Raw genomic sequence first — 23653 nt, 5'->3', positions numbered from 1 at the left:
CAGGGTAGACCAAATGTTAAAATCACTTTAATTTTAAGATCCTTAGACTAAGCTATTTCAGGGAGTGTATATTGGATAAATAAAGTCCCTGGCTGTTTGCGTAATAAGTTCTGTCTGACAAGATATGGATCTTAAAGCAATATCAATGTTTTGAAATGTCAAAAACAGAATGAATCAGTTCAAAGCAAGATACCTTCAGGATAAAAAAAATACTTTAAACTTACACCAAAATGAAAACTGATATAGATTCTAAATTTAAAATTATAATGGACACAGTTACAGATTGTGCAAGAGCATGGATAAAAAGAGAAGGAGCAGGACCCACACAGATTGGATACAAGTGGTTAGGCCTTTGGTATAACATGGCATTCACAACCTCAAATACTGCATGAGTGATAGATCTTAATCAGTATTTAAGGGCGTAGATGTTGTAAAATATTTCTTCTCTCCATGAGAAATATGTTGTCCCTGTGAGCAAAGCTCTAATAACATTATTTGTATGTTAACTGTTTAATTAAAGAGCTAAGAATAAAAGATGAATGGGGTTATATTAAATACAAACGTAGTGTGTTCAACAAGTATGAAATCCTAGCTAACCACAGTCAAGTCCTTCATGACATAATTGAATATTCCTTCAATTGAGAAGTCTGAGGACTTACCTTATTTATATTGGAGTCCAATTCTACATAAAAATCCATACAAGTAAAGGTACATACTAGCATGAACATCTACTTGTTCAACAAAAGAGCTGTCTATACAGTCTGCAGTGAAGGAAGGACTACAACAATACTGTGAAACTGTGTACTAACTAACTAAGGGGGGTTTAACGTCCTTGACTACCCTGTCGGGTCTCGCACGGACGGTACTGTGTACTCGTGTAGTGGTATTAATTATATGTGGATTGTGAAAAAAAACTCTTAAATCTCGCTCATTCGCTGCAGTTAATTGTTTTAAAACCTTTGATTTTTAACATTATGTACAACCTTGCCTCAGAATAAATTAAAAACCTGTCTAAAAGATTAATCATCCACAAAGCATTTAACTGAAAGAATAGTAATTCTCACCAATTTGTTGTTTTAGGATACGATTTTACATATCTTACCACTATAACACAAAAAGACAAAAGTTGCTGCACTGAGTAATAGGTGATCAGTATTCTACAGTTTCTCCTTCACAACTTTTTTGTCACTTTTGGGAAGGCAATTTTTTAACAAAGCGGCATTCCAATGAGGACTTATTGTGCCCCTTTTCCTGTTCTTATATGGATCGCAGTTCATTTAAAATCATATAAAATATTGACAATGTTCTTTCCATTAATAATCCGAAAGGAGAACGGCTTCCGTTTATTTATTCATTAGAACTAGAAGTGAATGCGACTGCTGACACAGGTTCCTCAACACTATTTTTAGACCTTCATTTAGAATTTGACGACAGTAGTCATCTCAGTTCAAAATATATGACAAATGAGTCAATTATAAATTTCCCGTTCATGTGCAGTGTTTCCCTGCATATGGTGTTTATATTTATCAAAGGTGTGTCAGAGCTAAAAGCGAATATTCTGTGTTCTTAAAATGCCACCTTTGCCTTAGAGACAGGCTTTTGGATTAAGGTCATCAGAAATTGATAATCGTTTATTTCTCATCAGGACAAGATAGCCTATGGTTATTTTCCATAAACTAATTTGGTACTGTGACGTCATTCCCGTTGATCGATCCGCAATTCAAATAATTCCAAACTGAAAGGAGATTTGGTGAAGGGACTAATTTTAACTTCAATCGATTCAAGACTTTAAATGAAATACCAAGTTATGCTCGCATAACCAACGTTGGAGCAGTTTACGCTTGTTCATTAACTCCTTCACGGTTCATAAAGGGTAAATTGTCCCCAAATTTAAAAGAAATGTCAAAAATTTTATTAATATGTCCCATATGCTGCTTTAAAAAAATGAAACCGAAAAGCACATCTTATTGAAACATGATATTCTGCTTCTGACAAACAGATTTACGTAATGTCTGCAAATTAATTTTCTGTAGTTTTTACTTTGTATATTACAAAATGTATTATTTCTTGAACTTGATTTATCTTCCCCACAAAGTTCAAGACTTATTTTGAAACCCGGGGCTTGGATATTTATTTATTTTTATTTTCACTTATATATTTTATACATATCTTCTATATGATTACCGATTTTGACTGGAGACAATTAAATGCTGCCCATTTCTGCTGAAATACACCAGAAAACACGAGAAAATATTTTTTTTTAGATCTAATTGGGAATGGGGGAATGTGAAAGTTTACATTAAAGCGGGAAATTGATTCGGAATAAAACTTTCTCTTTGAAAGTAAGAGTCCGAGTACTCCGAAAATCACAGGGCAAGGTCGTCTACTTTCAATTTATCTTCACGATCACGTGTTTTTTTTTTTGAGTTCGAAACGACTTGAATAAATCTGTGGCAGGTAAATGGGGTAAGCATGTATTACCAGATATACTGTGATAATCGTCTCTTGTCTGCTTACAATAAGATTGATTTTAAGTCGTATTTTCTGGGAGCAGTCCAGATTGAGACTGAGAGACTCTTAAAACAGGTTTTAATAGTTTTATGATAGACTGGATGAACTTATTTTCACTTGTTTCATCAACTTTGACACTCACTAAAAACTTTAATAATAATAAAAAAATAATAATGTAGAACATCACAGAGACTGAAATGATGTACATAAATTTTCCTGTTAAGGTTCATATGTCATAACCTTTCGAAAAATATGGCCTCAATTTTACTGAAAAATTCACTGTGACTGCAGACAATATAAGTTCCATATTACATGTGTATTAAGTTCTGTATTACACATGTGTTAAGTTCTATATTACAAGTGCATGTTTATACAAACCCACATATAAATCTGTATATTAAAGTGTGTTAGTTTATTATTACTTGAGAAAAACCTTGCACCAAAAATGATGATGGATCTATAGAAGCTTTTAGTGCTTATTTTCCAACCCAAAGATTAAGGTATCTTGATATAGTCATGACATTTTATGAAGCATTTCTTTTTAAATCAAATGTTTATGCCTCACTCGCAGAGAGGCAACTAAGCAAAATAAAAATTAATCTCTGAAGACGGCATAATTATTTGGGCTATCCCATGAGGGAATCGCTCCTGTATCACTTTCCCCCTTTATTGATCTTCATTGACCAAGTGAGCAAGTTTCCAATATAACAAGAATGGATATGGTGAATATGTTAAAGAGACAACAACCCTGCTGGGATAAAAATATCAGCTCAAGAGTAATCAAGGGAACCAAGGTTATAGCGGTAATCAAAAGAATGTAATCCAGGGACAAAGACCAGACATGGAAAACAGACTTTCACAACAAAGAACATAAAGTAACTAAAATCATACATACAAAGTAACAAAAGTAAATGAGCAACTTGGACTCCACTAAAAACTGGGAGCATGGACCAGGTGCACCGGTAGGGTAAGCATCCTCAAGGCCACCCATTGGTCTTCTACAAACCAGGAGGGAACCCTCACACCACAGGACAGGCTTTAGCTGGCCCTAAAATAACATAATACACAGGTACAGTGAAATAGTTATCACTATATACTCTGGCAACTTACAAGTAAAGTGAAAGTGAAAATGAAACAAGACATACAGCAGCCAGAAATTCCTGGTTTGCGACAGGCAGTATTGCTGTTCCCACCACAAGTATACATCATTACCAGTTAGACTCTGAGGCCACAAGCTTGTCTCTAATTTTGTTGACTCCAATCTTAAGTTTATATGACAATACCATACAATAAGTGTTGTCAGAATTATTTGGTTGATATAACATTGAGTAAGCACTATTTTTGTCAGATTTCTGTGAAACTTTTCTAAACAGAACATCAAATGTACTTGATATCTACCTAAATTGGCCATCTTGTCCCTTGATATCATCTTTGTCTATCTGTACTGATGTAATTGGTCTGTCAGTTTCTTCTGGTCGAAGTATTTTTATGTTGCCGCAAAAGTTTGTATTGTCATCCTTTTCTGCAGAAATATGAGTATCAATTAATGAATGGATCTTTATGAAACAATAACACAAGGTTCAATGCAACTTGGTAGGAGTTGTAGTTTCAATTATTTTAGAAATAAGGGAATAAAAGGGGCAAAGTACAAGCATTAGGTAACTTGAAGTTTGTGAATTGCTTGTTATTAGTTATGAGGTTTAGATGTGTTGACTTGTAATGTGTTTTAAACTATTTATAGGTTTCCAGAAATAACATCTGATTTCCTGTTTTCCCCATATTTATGTATACTTATGAATAAGGTTATGCTTTGCTTGGCAGCATGCCATGTGTCATGCTGGTCCGGGTGTCAAAAGAATAGGCCTGCAGCAGGGCTAAGCTTGTCATAAAAGACGGCTAAATTGTGCTCAGGAACCTAGCCGGGGGCTAGACGCTCTGCCCACAGAGCAACTGGGATGTGTGCCCCAGGTGGTAGAATGGGGTATCCCTGGTGTGTTACATGCTGGGGTTGTCAGGCTATAATACGGAAAATCTGACCGCAAACTATAGTGGTGCACCGTGTTGGGAAAGATGCCACGTTCCGCCGCCACAGGAGGCTAAATTGCCTGACCCTACCCTTCCCCCTTTTTCTAGTGGCAATTAAATTTTGTCAACCCTATTATCCTTGTGTCCCATCTTTTTTTTTTCATTTCAACGTCATTTCATGTTCATTTTATCATCCATTTTATGTTCATCGTCTGAATATAGCTGAAATATTGCTGCACGGACGTTAAACCCCAGCAATCAATCAGCAACATGTCGTGCAACCTGAGAACTTATTTTGTCTAAAATCTGTTTTATTTTACTATTAATTGCCCTTTTTAATTTTTTTATTAATTTGTGGGGTTAAAAATTACATTTTGTCAAGTGAACAGCTGTGGTGTTCAAACCATGTTACTAATATTGGCATGTTGTCTTTCACTATATCAGGGTTCAACTAAACAGTAGTCCTGTAGTTCTGTCCCTACCTAGTTCTTGAGAGGACTAACTTGAATTTTTTTATTTGTAGTCATTTGGGCTACTTAAATTGATGCTAATTATTATCTCTATGGATATGACTGCAAAATAATTTTGAGGACTACATATTTTATCAATCAAAATGTTCTGTTGGCTACCTTGCAATAAGTTAATTCTAGACCCTGTATATTCCATACTGTGTCAAATGGCCTACTTTAATTCAGGCTCATCCTATACCTGTATATAAAAATGTCTTTAAACAAGAATTTTTTTTATTTCTTCTGTGAATAACATAGATTTGCATTTTAAATGGCTTCTACTATAAAAAGCTATGAAATCCAGCTGTTCTTAAAAATAGCTTTTTAAAACATTAAAAAAATTCTCTGAAAGTATTTGTTATATTATTCAAAGATGGAACCAGAAAGCAAAAAGGCAAGACTAGATATTGAAGACCAACATGAAAAGGAAGGGTCAGAGAAAGCCAAAACAGATTCAGCTGAGGGGTCAAATGATGTAACAATGAAAGATGATGTTCCTGGTGAGGTCAATGATGTAAGTGAAGAAAAGGCAGCAACAACTAACACAAAAGATTCTGATCTGAAGTTAACAAAAGAAGAAGATGTTGGAATATTGTGTTATATCAGTGACTTACCTGGTTGCCATGGAGTCATTAAGCAAAGGTATTTTCTTTCTTTTTGTTTGTTTGTTTACCAAAAAACCACACATATTCAAAAAGAAAAAACATTCATTTAAAAAAATGTCCTAGTTGTTTCAAAATTTTTGTCCTGTAAATAAAAGTGACATGTGAATTCAAATCATAGTTCTGTCCTATAAAAACCAAAAGGACTGTTAAAACTTACAGTTCTCAGTAGCATTTGAAAATAACTAAGCTGTAGTATTCAATATTTTAGGGAGCTTCATTATCATTTTCAAAGACAGTTCTTCGTCAGAGGTGAATCTAGAAAGAAGTAGGTTCCATAAAGCTCTATTTTGGACCCGGTTTTCAACGTTTTTGAAAGATTTGTTATGGTCAATACTAGTTAGTTTATATGAAAGGATAATGGTTGTAGTAAATACATCTCAGTCGCATTTGGCGAGATCATGAATGATTTTGACCTAACAGCAGTCAAAATTAACACAATATTAAAGCAATCTTCCATTTTGTTGTATTTTTGCACATATTTTTCTGTGGTTTTTGCCTTAAACGGAAGTAGCCGCATCCATGTTTATCCAAAATATTGACATATATGTTGTATCTCACAATACAACAGAATATATATGTAAAGATCAAGAATGAACACGCATGCAGCCACATTTGTTTTTCACAAAAACTGTCAAAAATATGCTGAAATATTGAGATTTTCTGGATTTTTCATAATTTAGCTAATTTTGTTTTGGCCTAAATCTTATCGAACTAGCTGTTGTAAACACTTATGTGTACAAAAACGATAAAAATCTTTATTTTGAACAATTTCAAATTTTAAGGCCAAAATTGGCTATAACCGAACCTTCTCCTTTATTAATGAAGGGGTCCAAACCAGGAACCCCCATTGATCTGCCACTGTTTGTATAATTTATGTCATTGTTGTTATAGATACTCTGATTTTATTGTGAATGAAGTTGATGAGAGTGGAGAAGTTGTTTACCTTACTAAACTGGAAGTTGGTCCAGAGACAAAGCTCAAGGTATTTGATGAATGGTATTGATTAAGAAATAGTAATGGCTGATGAAGGCTTAAATATAACCCAAAAGATCTGTTAGTGTTGCTGTGGCTCATTGTAATGCATAACTGCCAGTGGCATAGAATTCTGTCTTATATTTGAGTACCATGTTGAGATATAACATCATTATACATGACCTTAAAATACAGTTGAAACATTTATGTATTCATGAAATAACTGCAGAACATATATTGTTATCACAAATATATCTCGTTTCATTAAAATTGTTTCCTTTTTTCTGCTAATGGGTGTTTCTGAGATATGACAACCAGTGTACGGATAAGAGCTTACACACTTAGGCCTTACATAGTTTACTTGTTACATCCAATTAGAATAAGGGCATAGGCAATGATACAGATGATTTGGCAATCTATTTTCACAATTGTGGGAAATGATGAATGTTTTCTTCTTGATTAATGGTAGAAGATTGGCTATGAAGTGCAGTATTATAGCCAGCACTCCACAGTTTAGTTTAGTTTCCCACTTTTGGCTAGGGATGAAAAATGACATAAATGGAAACCGGTGGTTGCTATAGTGATTAAAAATGAAGAATCTATTGTTGATAAAACATTTTCTGAAAAAAGGGGACTTTTAAAAGTATTTTGCAATGTTTTATATATTTTCAATGTTGAAGGGGCTTTTTTTCAATGACAATTTGACTTCATTGTGAAAGTGAAAGTAAGTCAATTTTTCACCATGCTAAATTTAATACCGGTAAGTGGATTACAAAGTGAAATAGCTCAAAACCTAACCGGCGATGCCCATATGAGGAAGGGGTTTTCGAAGGAAAAAGTTTGAACAGTTTCAGGGGATGAAATAAAAATTGCAGATATTTTGCGGGAAATTTGATATTTTTAAACCTGATTTTATGAACTTTTTTGCAAATTTTTGCATATTTTTGCATGGTTTCTATGGTAACCCTATATGCTGTGGGTAATTTTTTTTCCAGAAAATTTTTACTGCATCCTGAAGGCCTTGGCCAGAGCTATTTCCAAATATATAGATTTACAGATGCTTGACATTTTTTTAAAGTGATAAATGTTACAAAGCATCAGATTACAAGACCAAAATTAGGCAGTTCTACAATACTGTGGAGTGCTGGCTATAGGGAAGAAATATTAAATTTGTCCCTCTTAATCTTATTTGCAGAGTGAGGAGGTGGATTTTGATTTACCAGATGGTCTGATTCAGTCATTGACAGAGTTATCATCTGCCACAGACCCTAATCCAGATTATATCAACATTGAGGTATATGTTCATGTAGTTACAGAATAAAATCTTGTTATTTCCTTGTAATGCCTAAGGAGGTAGACAAGTTTGTTTAACAGCACCCATCTTTCTCTGCACATGAAAAATTGAACTAGTATAAAACAGGATATGTTCAAGTAATCAACCATTCTGATCTTGTATAGTATTATCAGCCATAGGATGTTTAACTACAATCAATCTATCAATTTTTCTCTGGTTAATTCAGAGACCTGATTCAAAGAAACAGCTTTTCTAAATTGTTATATGGAATATCACAAGCCATTAAAAAAACCAATGTTGGGTTTTTATTTAGTTTGATGGGTCTTTTAATGTTTAGGATTTACATAAAGACATCACTTTGAGATTTGAGATCTACACTTTAAGGTTTGGGGAAAATGTAAATACATGTATCTATACTTTACCAATTCTACTTTTCTGTTACAAGATGTATGACAAATACATTTTGGGGTCCAGTTATCAACAAGAACTAGGGTAATGGTATTTTCATTATTTGGGTTGTTTATTCCTAACCCAAATTTCAGTTTGGAATAACATTTCTAACCTTTAGAAAAATTTTGAATCAAAACATATATTACCGGTACTGTTTTTTAGTGTACTTTGACAGAGCATTTTTGAACACCTACACAATGCAATCATTTAATATTGCCAATATAGGGTTATTAAATGGTTATTTTATGATCCCTTTATTAACTGATGACTTAAAATAACAGGAGTTATCTGTACAAACCTTTAAATACAGCTCAGTATGACATATTTCCTAGTGAAGACTGTAACACTCCAGATCTCTTGATGCATTTATTCACCCCAACTGTTCTTTTCTATATAGATCTATATTAATATACCAAGTTTGCTGATACCTTCTCAAATTGGGTTTTTAATGCATTCTTTAGCTTTTCCCACGAATTTTATTAATGTGTAGATCATTATACAGTTTTGATTTTTTGTGTGTTAATGTGTTTTTTTTTTCACATATAGAACTTAAATGGCGGACAAGTTTAACTTTTATACAGGGCCAGAATTAATACAGGGCATGTGCCCTGTATTAAATTAATACAGGGCAATTGCCCTGTATAAATTATGGTTGCTAAAACCTCCTGTTGTATTAAAGGGGCAATTTACATTGTATTTTAAGTCATCAGTTAATAATAAATGTTACAAAACTTTTGTTTAGATGATTGTTAAAGATATTAGATGATAAACAACATATTTCCTGATACTAATATTGCTTTATTACTGAACAGACTCACACAACGAACATGCTTACAATTTATATTAGAAAGTCATTTCATGCTTACATTGATTTTATTTATGAGAATATGGAAGACAAGGAACAGAGGACAAACTACCACAAAGCTATAAAGGCCAAGTTCCTAGGCTTAGATACATCTACAGTATGCCTAGGAGACAAGAAACACATCAAAGTGTTTAAAAGAACAAATGATAGTACCAACAAAAAATGTAAGTACAGTAGATACATTTTGATACTGTAAGACCTTGATTTGATGCCCCTCAAATTATTGCCAAACTCGCATATCGCCACAAATTTTACTCAAACTCCATTTATTGCCAAATAACACCAAAATCTGCCTGGACAGATAGTGACATATTAACAAGGTTTTACTGTATTAGGAATTTAATTTGAATGAAAATCAAGTATATACAGTATACTCAGGGACATTTGGTTCTTCAACACTCAAGTTGGAGATTTAAATCTGTGTTGGTCAGTGAAACACCCCGTCAGTCAGGTTTTTTCTGGGTAAAATATGAGTATTACACCCATCCAGATGGGACAAAGTATATTTCGGTTGTTAATTGTGTACGGAGAATCACTGACCTGGGTGTGAAATTCACCCAGGACTGTGAAATTAATATTATTGATTTCTGCCAACAATATGGACTTGTAATGAGAAAATCTTACAATAAATATTTATCTTTGATAAATACTTCATAACTGTCCCATATTGAGTTATAATTAATTGGAGTTCATTTGATGACCAGACACACATCATAGACATTGTATTCATTGTTTTCATTTAAATTTCTAAAAATAGATAACTATGTGCGAAGTTTGTCTTACGGGAGTATCAATTAAAGTTCAAAATCTTGTAACAAAACTTATTAGAAATGTGCTTTAAATAAGAAATGTCTCAGAGTAGACTGGAAGCATTTTTAGTGGTTGAAAATGACAGACTGAAGAAGTTTTTTCAAGGTCACTGTCTCAGATACAAATGTTAAATTATAAAATTAAACAAAAAAAAAAAACAAAAAAGGTACAAAACAATTGGCCTACACCTCTCCTCATATTTAAGATACTTCATATCTTATTATATTTTTAATTGTTTATTTAGCAAAGACTAAATGGAAACAAGAATGGCCTAAAGACAGGGGAGACTACTGTAGATTTGTGTTGTACAAAGAAAATAGGGATACTATGGCTGCAATTAATGATTTATCCAGATTCCTAAGGTTTGGTAGTACTTTACTGATAAGAGGACTGTAGTTTTTTTCTCTTTTAGTCCTTTTTGACAGAATAACAGACTATAGATTTTGTCATTTTAAGCTCACCAGGATGTAGGCCATATGAACTATTGCCTTAATTTAGTGTCTGTCATCGTCATTGGTGTTGTACGTCCTTGTTGTTGTCGTCATCAGTTGGTGTTGCTAACAATTTTTAGCTCACCTTGCCAAAGGTCTCGGCCGTCAGTATCTTCCATAACAATTTTTCAAAACTCTTCTCCTCTGACACTATCTGACTAATTGGAACCAAACTAGGCATAAATGTTTTTTGGGGTATCCTGCATAGAACTGGTGTGGAGATTTTAGATCCATCGAAAAGCATGGCCCCCCCATTACTGAAAATAGAATGTAGGGGGTCAGACAGAAGTTTTTCACACTTATTTCCCAAACCATTTTAGCCAAATTCTGATGGAAACAAAATTTTCAACATGATGAAATATATTTGTGGTCAAATTTTCTTTATAATCTAGCTATGGTTGAGTTATTGCCCTTTTTAGCTCACCTGGCTGAAGGCCAAGTGAGCTTATGCCATCACTTGGCGTCCATCGTTGTCTGGACACGTTTTTTCTCCTCTGAAACTACTGGACTGACAGGTTTTAAACTTGGCATGATTGTTCCTTAGGGTGTTTTGCACAAAATGACCGTTGTGATTGTTGATTCATGAAAAAACATGGCCGCCGTTACTAAAAATAGAACATAGGGGTCAGATGGCAGTTTTTTGCAAATAACTCATAAGCCGTTGCCTTTAGCAAATTTCTGCCAGGTAATATTGTTCAGCATCATGAGACGGACCTATGCCAAAATTTTCAAAACAATTGGTCAACTGATGTAGGAGTTGCAGCCCCTGAAACAGTTTTTTTTGCATTTTTCACATGTGCAACTTTGAAAATCTTCTTCTCAAAATCCATAGCACAGAATTCAATGAAAGTTGGCATTTATGTTCCTTCGGGTATCCCACACAAAATGATCGTTGGGATTGTTGATTTATGAAAAAACATGGCTGCCATTACTAAAAAATGAACATAGAGGTCAGATGGCAGTTTTTTGCAAATAACTAAAAAATCTTTGCCTTTAGCAAATTTCTGGCTTGGGTAATATTGTTCAGCATCATGAGACAGACCTATGCCAAAATTTTCAAAATGATTAGTCAACTGATGTAGGAGTTACGGCCCCTGGAACAGTTTTTTGTTTTTCAACAAAATCTTCTTCTCTAAAACCATTTAAGATCATTAAATGAAAATAAGCATAATAGTTCTTTAGTGTATTGTGCTCAAAATGACTGTTGTGATTTTTTATCCGTGAATAGATATGGCTGCCTATACTAAAAATGGAACTTAGGGGTCATAAGTCAGGTTTTTGAAAAAAAAAAAAAAAATGTTGCCTTTAGCAAAATTCTGGTTCAGGTCATGAAAATGCTATGAATAATTTTAGTTGATTTTAACTTAGCCTGTCTCATTCCTGAAATTTTTCAAAGAAGTAAATGGTTAACAAGGTGAGCCATTCAGGCTTTCTTGAGCCTCTAGTTTCAATGTTTTTTTGCTATTTTCAATGTTATTTCTGTTCAAAATCTTCTCCTCTGACACTACTTGACCAATTGGAACCAAACTAGGTAGGAATATTTCTTGAGGTATCCTGCATAGAACACTTGTGTGGATTTTTGATTAGTCCAAAAACATGGCCACCATTACCAAAATAGAACAGAGTGGTCAGACAGTATTTTTTCACATATATCACCAAAACTGTTAGGTTCAGCCAAATTCTTCCTATCATTTGAATGATTCTTATAATAAGGCATACAAAAGTCTGCATTGGATCGAAGATCTAGACAACTCCTTGTTAGAGTTTTTGCCCCTGAAAGGTGAAAATGTTTTAGCAGTTTCCAGCCAAGAAATTTTTTAATAACTCCATGTTAAGAGTTATTGTCTTTGAAAGGCAAAAATTGAACCAGGTGAGCGATTCCGGCTACTGAGAGCCTCTTGTTACTTAAAATTTTAGTTTCCAAGGGTTTACAAAATTTTTAACCTGGTATATTGCATTCATCTTTGCAAGTTAGGGATCAAGTTCACATTTTGTTCCCTTCATCTTCTAATGTTTCAGTTCTGTGAATCAACCATGGACAGCTGATATTTCCAGAAAACTTAATTAACCGAATGTAGTTGTGTATGCTGATGAGCACTGTAGTAGCCATCACCACAGGTCCAGTTAAGGTTCATCAAGTCAAATCATTTTCATACATACATATTTATATATGAGAAACATTGACTTCAGTCACGTTAGGGCAACATCTTAAGCAATTATTATAAATTGGATACATTTTGAAAAGTGCTATTTCTTTCTTAGAGACAATGACTAGTTAAATCTTACAGGAAGATGATAAGCACATGTCCTATATTTTTTTGCAGAGTGAATAGGAACATATTTCATTATGCTGGTACAAAAGACAAGAGGGCAAAAACTTGTCAGGAAGTAACAGCTTATAGGTAATAGTTTACCATCTTATGCTTATTGTAGATACATGTATGGCCTATTAGGTTTCATCAAGTGTACAATTCAACATTCTGTAAATAGAAATAGACACACTTGTTTTAAGTAACTTTATCATTTATACTGGTACATGTATTATATTGCATAAGTTTTAGTTTTTATTTTAAGATAAACACATTTAAATTTGCACTTTACCACTCATACTGGGAGAGTTAACTCACTAACACCAGTTTCTATATCTACTTATTTTATAAGCTATGTAGAAAAATAAATTGTTATAAAGATTTCAACACACTGCCACAAAATTTATATATTAGATGACTCAACTGGGCTGAAATCATGTTTTTCAGGGGGGAAATGAAAACATAGAAGTGAATTGTCTCCCTTGACCCTAAAACAAATGAAATGTTTTACTAACTGTTCCAAGATTATTCATGGAAATAATTGGATTCTGATAAAAAAGAAAATATACTTAGCCTTTAAGAACAAAAAGTTTTGCCATTTATTCAGAAGGCCTTTTTTTTTTAATAAGTTGGTTTACAACCCAATTTTTGTCAAAAGTGGAATAAAACTAGAATTTCAAAATTGCATTATTTGTTTTACTGCTGACCAAATTTTTCCTTGTGTAAATAACAAAGTCTCATGTGTTCCAGGTGTTCCAAAAATTAATTTGTCAGTTATTAAAATGCTTGTCTTGAATGGATTTTGATAAAAGCATTTCAATGATGTAGTTCGCAAAAGGCAGTTCTATTCATTTAAGGTAGGAGATACATAAATATCGTGTCCTAGAATTTTTCTGAAATTTTGCATATGGAAAGATCGACTCGAATGCAATCATATGACAGAGAAAAATGATATCGTATCGGATTTTGTTTTCTAAGTACATAGATTTGAAATATACTAGAAAATACATAGGATATGTAGGGAAATTGTTAAAAAACGACAGGTATTAAATTATTTCTTAGTATTGTGAAATAATAGTGCCTAGAATTTTCTTTAAGAAAGAGTATATAATTTTCATCTTTAATAGCTATCAAAAGATGTATAAAAATCACTTGACAACGGGACTCATTAACCTGTCATGCTCTCCTAGAGTGAAAATACTTACCTTTTTTTTGTTTTTTTCGGTAACGTCAAAATTTATTTCGGCGACGTCACATATCTTTATATGTTATACGGTTGGAAATTTTCTTCAGTTTTAAGACAAATTGATCGTCATTTGTAATCAGAATGGTGAATTTAAATAAATGAGTTTAATTTTGACAATTTACATGTACAACATCAAGCTTGTGTTTAGATATGTTTGAAAACGATCCCGATTCTTTCCTTCTATTTGATTTATTTGATAGATTGTTGTAGGTATGCCAATTAGATATCTTGCGCTTTTTCCATCGAACCCCCCCCCCCCCCCCCCCCCCCCCATTTTTCCAATTACCACATTATTTTGCTTTGATTTCTTTTACCAGTGGTGGACCACGTAATGTGTGGGAGTGGAGAGATTCGTTCATATGTGCTTGAACGACCGAAAATAACTGTTTAATCCTATAACATTTTGTAAATCATACTTAGTCAGGGATATTTCCTTTTGTATGGCTCTATCAGCGCAGCTTTCAATCCTTTTACCTATTTCTTTTTCTCTTTGTTTCTTTGTTTCTTTTTTTATTTTTACGCGCATTTGTTGTATGTTCACAAAAATGTAACACACTCTTCCCATACAAATGATTTTATAATATCATTCATCTAACTTGTTTTTATATATATTTTATTCGTCGAAATATGACAGGTCATTTATTTTTAATTGGAGGAAATTTCTAAATTTCCCTTTTTTTTTCATAAAGAATGCTCCCAAGACCATATCTTCGCTCAGATTTGCAATTATGCAAGAATAGAGGAGAATTATATACAGTTTTTACACCCTTTCAGCATATCTGTCAGATGTCTACTATTCTATCGTGGCGTGTCTCCATTCCATATTGTTATTACTTTCTTTCGCATTCATTTTTTCTTTCTCATGAACATCTTCTGGTCTCTTTTCCGCAAAGGTTATGTTATTTAGTATAATACAATTTACGAACGAAATATTAACGGGAATTTTGATTGCCGTCAAACATTTTTATTTAGTCTATGGTCAAAGGGAAATAACTTGCATAGTAATGGCAACGACAACATTTTTCCCGTAATCTGCTAGGCGCGTTCATTTACGTAACTTCTACCTTAACTCCCTTGTACATTCAATGTTGACCACGAGAAATGAAAGCATAGAAGACTTCATTTATCTTCAAATTATTCTGTCAATACAGTTGTTTTTTTTTTTGTTTTTTTTTTTTTGTTTTTGTTTTTCTTTTTTTATAAAAGGGCTATGCCAGAATTAGAAAACAGGGTTCGTGGGAAAGGTTTAACTTTAGACAGGTTGGGTGGGAGCAAATCCTCAGTTTAATTATTATACATGAATTGGGTGATGCTTCCAATCAAGGTAACAGAATTTACAAACAATCTCATTACACAAATGTTGTAGTGGTGAATTTACAAACAATCTCATTACCAGTCCCCATAGAAACTCGGAATCCAAGGACCAATAGAAAGAGTATAATTTAAAGAGGTACCTCCCACCAATAAGGACCTCACATACAGAGCAATTTATTGTACATGGATGGCACTCCCAAAATTAACTATTAAAAAAAGTGAATGCCATTTTTTTTTACCTCCTCCTACCCAAAATTTACAGACCTACTGTCCGTAAACCAACTTTTAAAAAAAAGGCTAAAGTGATTTTGAATTAAAATGAAAGAAAATAATGAATTTTTTGTTTTTGTTTTTTTTTTAAATATTCTATGGTTGCTTCAGCTGTACATATCCTACTAATTACTGGTAATTCAGAAATTATTGAGCGCATTATTTATTGCAATTTTGTCATAATCAAAAATACTGTTTATAGTTCGCAATTCTGAGAAAAATCCGACATTAGTTATGTTAACAATTTCATAATACAAGTTCATATTATTACGACTTATCATCAGTTGCATTTTTTGCAGTAATAAAAGCATCACAATCTGATTCAAATATGACTTGCTCCAAAGCTCTTTAACTGGAAAAGAGAACTGGAAAAGTTTAAATCCACTCCAAACAAAACTTTGAAATATTGTTACATACCAGGTGAGTCACTAATGAAACACAGGAATGAAAAAAGAACCTGTATTTTAATTTTTCAAACAAAATGTGTTTCATTATGGGGTGAAAATAATAGTAACCAGAATATCTTTTCAGATTGGTTGCAGAAAGATTGGAGGATTTGAATACTCGTATGAAATACATGAAATTTGGCAACTTTAGGTACTGTAAACTTATTCATTTCTCAGTGTGCTTATATTGTTATTTTCAGGGTGGACAGATAAACAGTAGAAATAGTGCCCACACAACTGATTTTTAACACTTCAGAATGCTAATCATTTTTTGAAACTGTATAAAATTGATAAATGTACCCACCAATAAGTACACTTGACAGAATGAACAGAAATAAGCAACCATGAAAACTAATGTGTTAACAATAGTTCATTCTTATTTTATTGCTATTTTATTATTAACATAAACAAACAAGTCATATTTTGTTACTAATGATCATTTAAAGGTAAACATATTTTAGTGCCATTCAGTGAAATTTTATTTTGTTTTGAAGTGTTGATAAACTTATTTGTCTGCGCTTATTGTAAATGGTTTGAATTTCTTATTTCAGATATGTAAACAAACCTTTAAAGCTTGGGCAATGTAAAGGCAACAGATTCACTGTAGTTTTGAGGTAAATGTCAACCATTCTCCAGTTAATGTTAAAATACATCTTTTAAACTAGGCCAGCATACTGATTATATAATTTATTTGACCTATTTCAAGAGTATTTAAAATAGATTTGATAAAAGGTAATTTCATGCAAAGAAAAACTGTTTATGTACAACAACTGTTGAATCCAGCCTTTAATGACAGTACTATTTCATTGGCAATAGTAAGATAATTCTATTGGCCATTGTTGTTCCTGAACATCTATTTTTTTATGCTACACTGAAAATTGTCTTCAAATCGATATTGTTATTTCTAAGTTATATATTGTATGTCATTTCATTCTGATGTAGATTTGTAAATAAATAATTTATTACAAAATTTACTAAGTGGCATTGCATTATAGAAATGTGACTGAATCTGAGACATTGACTAAAGCCATGACATCTCTGAAGGACAAAGGTTTTATCAACTATTATGGGATGCAGAGATTTGGTACCACTACAGTACCAACACATCATATTGGACGGTAGGTAGAAATCTAGTGATGTACATGTATAAATTATTTCTCCATAGAATTGATTACTTGAAAACTGTCACTATACCTTACTAAATTTTGTATACATGATCACTTGAAGGGGTTAACAACCAGGTAAGCATCCAAGCTACTGAAGGCCAATTGTTGGGAACAAGAAATTGGCAGTAATGACCATATTTACACTTTATAATTGTTTATCTCTTTTATCACAATGTACAGTATTGTAAATACAGAGAGATAGATAAATGTTTTAAATTTGAGATAAAATGGTATTGAATAAAGCCTTGGCTAAACATACTTTCCTATACAGACTCTGTGTCAATTTTACAGATCAGTATTGAAGAATGATTATGAAGAAGCTGTCAATCTAATTCTGAGACCAAGACCTGGAGGTAGGTAAAGTTGAGATCTGTCCGTCAGATACTGAGACCAAGACCTGGAGGTAGGTAGAGTATAGGTCTGTCCATCTGATACTGAGACCAAGACCTGGAGGTAGGTATAGTATAGGTCTGTCCATCTGATACAAGACCAATCAATACCTGAAGATATGTAGAGTATAGGTCTGTTCATCTGATATTGAGACCAAGACCTGGAGGTAGGTATAGTATAGGTCTGTCCATCTGAGACCAAGACCAAGACCTGGAGGTAGGTAGAGTGGAGGTCTGTCCATCTGATACTGAGATCATAACTTGGATGTGGGTAGAGTGGAGGTCCATCCCTTTGATACTGAGACCAAGACCTGGAAGTAGGTAGAGTGGAGGTCTGTCCATCTGATACTGAGACCAAGACCTGGAGGTAGGTATAGTGGAAATCTGTCCATCTAATACTGAGACCAAGATCTGGAGGTTGGTAGAGTGGAAGTATGTCCTAATACTGAGACCAAGACCTGGAAGCAGGTAGAGTTAAAATCCGTCCATCAGATATTGAGAATTAAGACATGGAGGTAAGTAGAGCAGAGTTTTGTCCTTCGGAATAGAATAATATTTGAACAACATAGGGTTTATTTGTATGAATTAGCCTGTTTTGATAGGACTAAATCATTATTAGTGGTAGAGAGCATGAAAAATCCATATGACCACACCCAAACACACTTCTTAAAAAAACAGTATTTGATGTTTATGACATTCAATGTCTCCTTCCTTGGAATTTGGAAAAGAGTCTGTTTTAACTTATTTGAAATATGTATAAAAAAACAGTTATTTCCAGTGGTTCAAATTGAATGATATATATATGTAAATCATTGGATATTATGTCATAATAATGTAATACTCAAAACAAAAATTTGTTACAGAAAATGGAAAGGTAGTTGCTTGTCGAGAATGTTGGCAAAAAAATAAGAATGCTGCAGAGGCTTTGAAAGGACTTCCAAATGAAAATGCTATAGAGAGAACAATTTTAACCGAACTTAAATCTAACAGCAGAAATTACAGCAATGCTTTCCAGAGAGTAAGTTGGCGATAGAACTATATAGCATGTAATTTTGTCAGTAAGAGTAGAATGTATCTTGTTTTGCGCACTTAATTTTTTTATCCTTTCGCATACAAAGTTTCTAAGGAAATACAGTAGTGTTTCTGTTCATCTATAACCATAATTTCTCATGTATACCATTGAATAAACATCCTTCAATGAGTTGTTTTAATTGATCTGTAGGAAAGTTCAGAACCAGGATCAAAGGTCAAGGTTGCAGACTTAAGTCTATAAAACAATCAATGTCATTAACCTTCATGTACCAGTAATTTGATATGAAGTAAATATTTGGAAGAATTATATTTTAACATATGCTCCTTTTCATCCATTATATTTTTGTGGTATTGAATTTTCAATCCACGAATGAACAAGGAAGTTTTTAAAAATAATGTCTTTCATATTTTTTTTTGTTTGGATGAATTTCTCTTTTATATGACAAGGTATGAGCAATTAAATTTATATACCTAAAGTTTATTTAACATGAGCTCCCAACTTTATTTTCAGATTGGTCGAAATACTAAGCTGCTATATCTCCATTCCTACCAGAGTTATATATGGAACACAGTGGCTTCACATAGAATCAAACAATATGGTTTAAAACCTATTATAGGAGATCTGGTCCTTACACAAGATATAATTGATGCTGTGGAAGGCGGTAGGTAGAGTGGAACCAGTTACGAGTAAGATATATATCCAATTTTAAATAGATTTCAAAAATACTATTAGTATGAAATAATAAGATATACAACATGTAATATGTAGATGATTGATATTTTTTTTCGTCTGAGCAAGTAAATCAGCTGTGCACAGTTTAAGAAATCAAAAAGGTTATTTGTTTCAGGCGAAGATAATGGAAGTGGAGAAGTGAAAAGAGCAGAACCAACAGTAGTCACAGAATCTAATTTGTCTCAGTACAATATACAGGATGTAGTACTCCCACTTCCAGGGCATGATGTACTCTATCCTGATAATGATGGTAAGTTTAGTGTACAGGATGTAGTACTCCCACTTCCAGGGCATGATGTACTCTATCCTGATACCCACTGTAAATACAGTGTTTAGGATGTAGTAATCCCACTTCCAGGGCATGATGAACTCTTTCCTGGTGCTGACGGTAAGTACAGTGCAGAAGATGTAAAAATCCCACTTCTAGGACATGATGTACTCTACCCTGATACTGACGGTAAGTACATTGTACAAGATGTAATAATCCCACTTCCAGGACATGATGTTCTCTATACTGATAATGATTGTAAGCATATTGAACAAGATGTAGTGCTCCCATTTCCAGCCTAAAAATGATGGTAAATGCAGAACTTTTTTTATCCTAACCCTTTTTTTAAATTGGTCTTCACAATTGTCAAAGGGTCCAAATTAGAAATTAGTCAATTACCACCTCTGCTGTTATGAATGAATGGTTGATTGATTATGGTTTAGCACTCTGTGATAGATATTTTATGAATTTCTGGACAAGAATGTTTGATTGGTGGAGACTCTATTTATACCCCTTCCCACTTGCAAGTTTGAAGTTGTTATGTAGCGTTAGGTGTGTCCGTCCATCCTTGGGTCCTTCCTTTCCTTACATAGGGGGCCAATCTCATTTCTGTTGCTCCTCCCACACCACTGAATGGAATTTAATGAAACTTTCACATAATCTTTATTAGATGTTCTAATTGTGCTTCTCTTATTTTAGATTTTGATCTAAATCAAAATTGAGGTTAAAAGGTGCATGTTAATCAAATGTGGAAGTCAGGGGTATCAAGTTAGTGAGCATTACTCACAGTTTTTCTAGTTAGTAATTTTCTGACACGCTGAGCTGGATTTAAAATTTGAAAACATACAAAAACAACAGCATGTAGGTAAGCATGTCATGCCACTTGGACACATTTTGATATTCTGCATGCTTGGCAAGGAAGCAGTGACTTTGGTATAACTTGGTAGGAATTAAACCCAAGGGCAAAACCTTCTACACTCTACCACAAACACTTTACCACATGACCAACCAGGACAATTATTCAGAGTATGATTCTTGCATTATGGAGATTTATATTGGACTGACAGTTCAAGGTTTTTGTCATTTTTCTTTGGTTCTGCTAGAGCATACTGTAATTTTAAGTTTTCCTGATAAAAAGTCAGAACAAACAAAGTAGCTTACCGTGAATGTGTATCCAGAATGCAAGAACCTTCTCAGTAAATATATGTATAATTTATAACTGTTTATGCTAAAATTATACTTTGTAGTTATTAATTTTAATTTGTTATTTAATTACTGTAAAAGTATTAATTTTTGTGGTTGCTAATTTTCACAGTTGCTGTCAATTGAACATATTTGCGACTATCAATTTTTGTGGTTTGAAAAAAGGGAAAATGGTTTACAGCGTTAAAAATCAATTTTGCAAGTATAATTTTTTGTCAGTTTATCTGTGCACCATAAAAATGTTTAGAGTATTTCCTTTAATGATTATTACATTACAGTTGGAAACCTTTATCAGACATTATTTAAGGAGGATGAACTTTCAATGGACAGCCTAAAACATAGAGTCAAGTAAGTTAAATTCATACCTAAGCCCTACAAATACCTCAATATATTTCACTTTTATTTTATAATTATTTGGGGGATGAAACTCCTTAAAGGAGAATTTGGCTGGCATTAATACCAGCCTCCAAATCTATCTTTGTATAGAGTGTTTTATTGTTGTGACTTTTCAAAAGTATTTTTGCACAGTCTAACAATTGTTGTTATTCATTAAAAATACATCAAAATCTACCATCATGAAAACAATGATTGATTAAATGCGTAACTCGATAAATATCATCAGTACATTTTGTGCAAATATGATTTATTTTGGTTCATTTGTAAAACCTTTAGAAAAAATAGTTTTCAGTAATATTGATGAGTGTGATTCATTCATTAGCAACAAAGCCTCTTTAATAGTCAATAAATTTTACAAAGTTGTCTGTGCATTTTAAGTGTTATTTTCATTAATGTCTTGTATTGTGGAAATTGATGCTACCCTTGTAGGGTATTAGCAGTACTAGATTCTCTGGCCAATTACTATTAAAGCTATCTGTAGTCATTGTCTATTAAAGTGAATTCAGAATAGCGAGTTTCCTGAAAATTCAGCACATCAAAAATATGATAGCAATAAGAAAAGACTAGTCTATATTTCTAGATCCCTGGCTTTACCAGGAGCTTACAGAAGAGTCCTAGTACAACCAACTGATGTATCATGGAAGTTTTATAGTTATGATGATGTTAGTGTGGATTTAACTCTTAGTGATGTAGATAAGCTGAATAACAAACCTGAACCACAATCTCAACAAGGTAAAGATATAAGGGTAGGGCTGGTCTGAACAAGATAAGGATAGGGATTGTCTGAATATGGTAAGAATTGGGCTAGTCTGAACAAGATTATGATAAAAGGTAAGAATAAGGTTAGTTTGGACAAGTTAAGGATAGAAGGTAAGAATATGGCTAGTATGAACAAGGTAAGGATAGAGGATAAAAAATGGGGTTGCTTTGATCAAGTTAAGGTTAGGGATAGAAGGTAAGAATAGGTTGGTCTGAACAAGGTGAGGATAGTGCTTATCTGAATGCCAGGTAAGGTGAGGTAAGAGTTGGCCTGAACAAGGGCTTGTCTGGTTTTTAACCTAATCAACAGTATGAGCATGATTTGGCTAGTCTGGATTATGCTCATGTCAAGAACCTGATGTACTGTCTGAACTGAAAAAGGCTAGAAATATCAGAGTATTATCCTCAGACAAAAACCAGTGGCCAGGAAGTATGGTAAAGCCTACAAAAGTCCCGATTTAGTCAAAGTTCTAAGACTACTTCTCATTAGATATAAGAACTATTCCCTTGAAAGTTTTTTTTCTTAAAACCATAATAAAGTGTTTCAGCTTTAAGCCGTCTTTAGTTTCTTTCCCAGCTAATTCTCGACATCTTTTAGTTGATGTGTCTTCAGTCGTTTACAGTAAGGTTGAAGAAGAATATTTACTACAGAAACATTCCCTAGGTAATTTTAAAACAATAAAGCCATAACAGATAGAAAGAAACTTTCAATCAATGATAAAGTCCACAAAAAATCAAGTGGTGTTCGGATTGGCCTCAGTAAATAAAAAACGATGTAATTCTTGCTGTGCTTAACTGAATAATATGGCCACCAGATTTTTTATTTTATCAGATGGTTGGGTGATTCAGGCACTTCAGAGCTTTTGTCTTTGTTTATAGTCTTGAATGGGGGAATGTGTATCCTGGTGCCTTTTTCTTTTTGGGATAGGGGAATAATTATATGCTAACCCTTTCTTTGTTTATAGTAAATTGTGAAATGCTTTATCTAGCTTCTTATCACTTTACAGCTTGATAATCCACTTATAGTGCAATTAGTACAATTGTACAGTGGTCAGTTATTAATTGTACCATTCTGATAAGGCCTTAATTGTTTCTCAAAATCAGGTTAGGTTAATCAAATTAATATTAAGGTATTAATTTTTTTTATGGTGTACTGATTTAGGCTATTTTTGTGATAGACAAAAAGGGCACAAAATAGTTCCTGCTAATTTGATCTTTTAACACTGTATAATAACATAAGCATAAACCTTTTTGAAAGCACAAAAATTGATACCCGTGAATATGTTCACATGACAAAACCCGAAAAATTAATAAGTTTACATTAACTAGTCCTGGTTTGACAGTCTAATGTTTTAAACAACTCTACTCACAGATTATTATCCTGTTTTTCTTTTACAGATGGACAGTATACTGCCCTGAGGATAGATTTGACCCTTCCAACATCATGTTATGCAACCATGGCTCTTAGAGAAGTTCTTAAAGTAGACACTTCATCGTCATATCAGTCTACATTAAATGTTTCATAGCACA

The 23653-nt window shown here is 33.2% G+C and overlaps 1 protein-coding gene across 1 annotated transcript; it reads left to right on the top strand.

Moving 5' to 3' along the window:
* The first annotated feature begins 2349 nt into the window (after positions 1–2349).
* Positions 2350–23653, top strand: LOC148627581 (pseudouridylate synthase 7 homolog). Its single transcript, XM_088575380.1, has 17 exons — positions 2350–2466; positions 5419–5687; positions 6602–6692; positions 7878–7976; positions 9311–9455; positions 10346–10463; positions 12917–12994; positions 16263–16328; positions 16729–16791; positions 17173–17295; positions 17635–17696; positions 18596–18750; positions 19276–19426; positions 19613–19747; positions 21247–21316; positions 21945–22096; positions 23522–23653. The coding sequence occupies exons 2-17, from the start codon at positions 5419–5421 to the stop codon at positions 23647–23649; spliced, it is 1905 nt and encodes a 634-aa protein (XP_088431506.1). The 5' UTR covers positions 2350–2466; the 3' UTR covers positions 23650–23653.

The sequence above is a fragment of the Perna viridis genome, chromosome 1, assembly GCF_037379345.1.
Source record: "Perna viridis isolate PV_CMFRI_1.1 ecotype Kerala chromosome 1, ASM3737934v1, whole genome shotgun sequence".
Classification (NCBI taxonomy): Eukaryota; Metazoa; Mollusca; class Bivalvia; order Mytilida; family Mytilidae; genus Perna; species Perna viridis.
The sequence above is the reverse complement of the archived record's forward strand: the minus strand, read 5'-3'. Positions and strand labels throughout refer to the sequence as shown.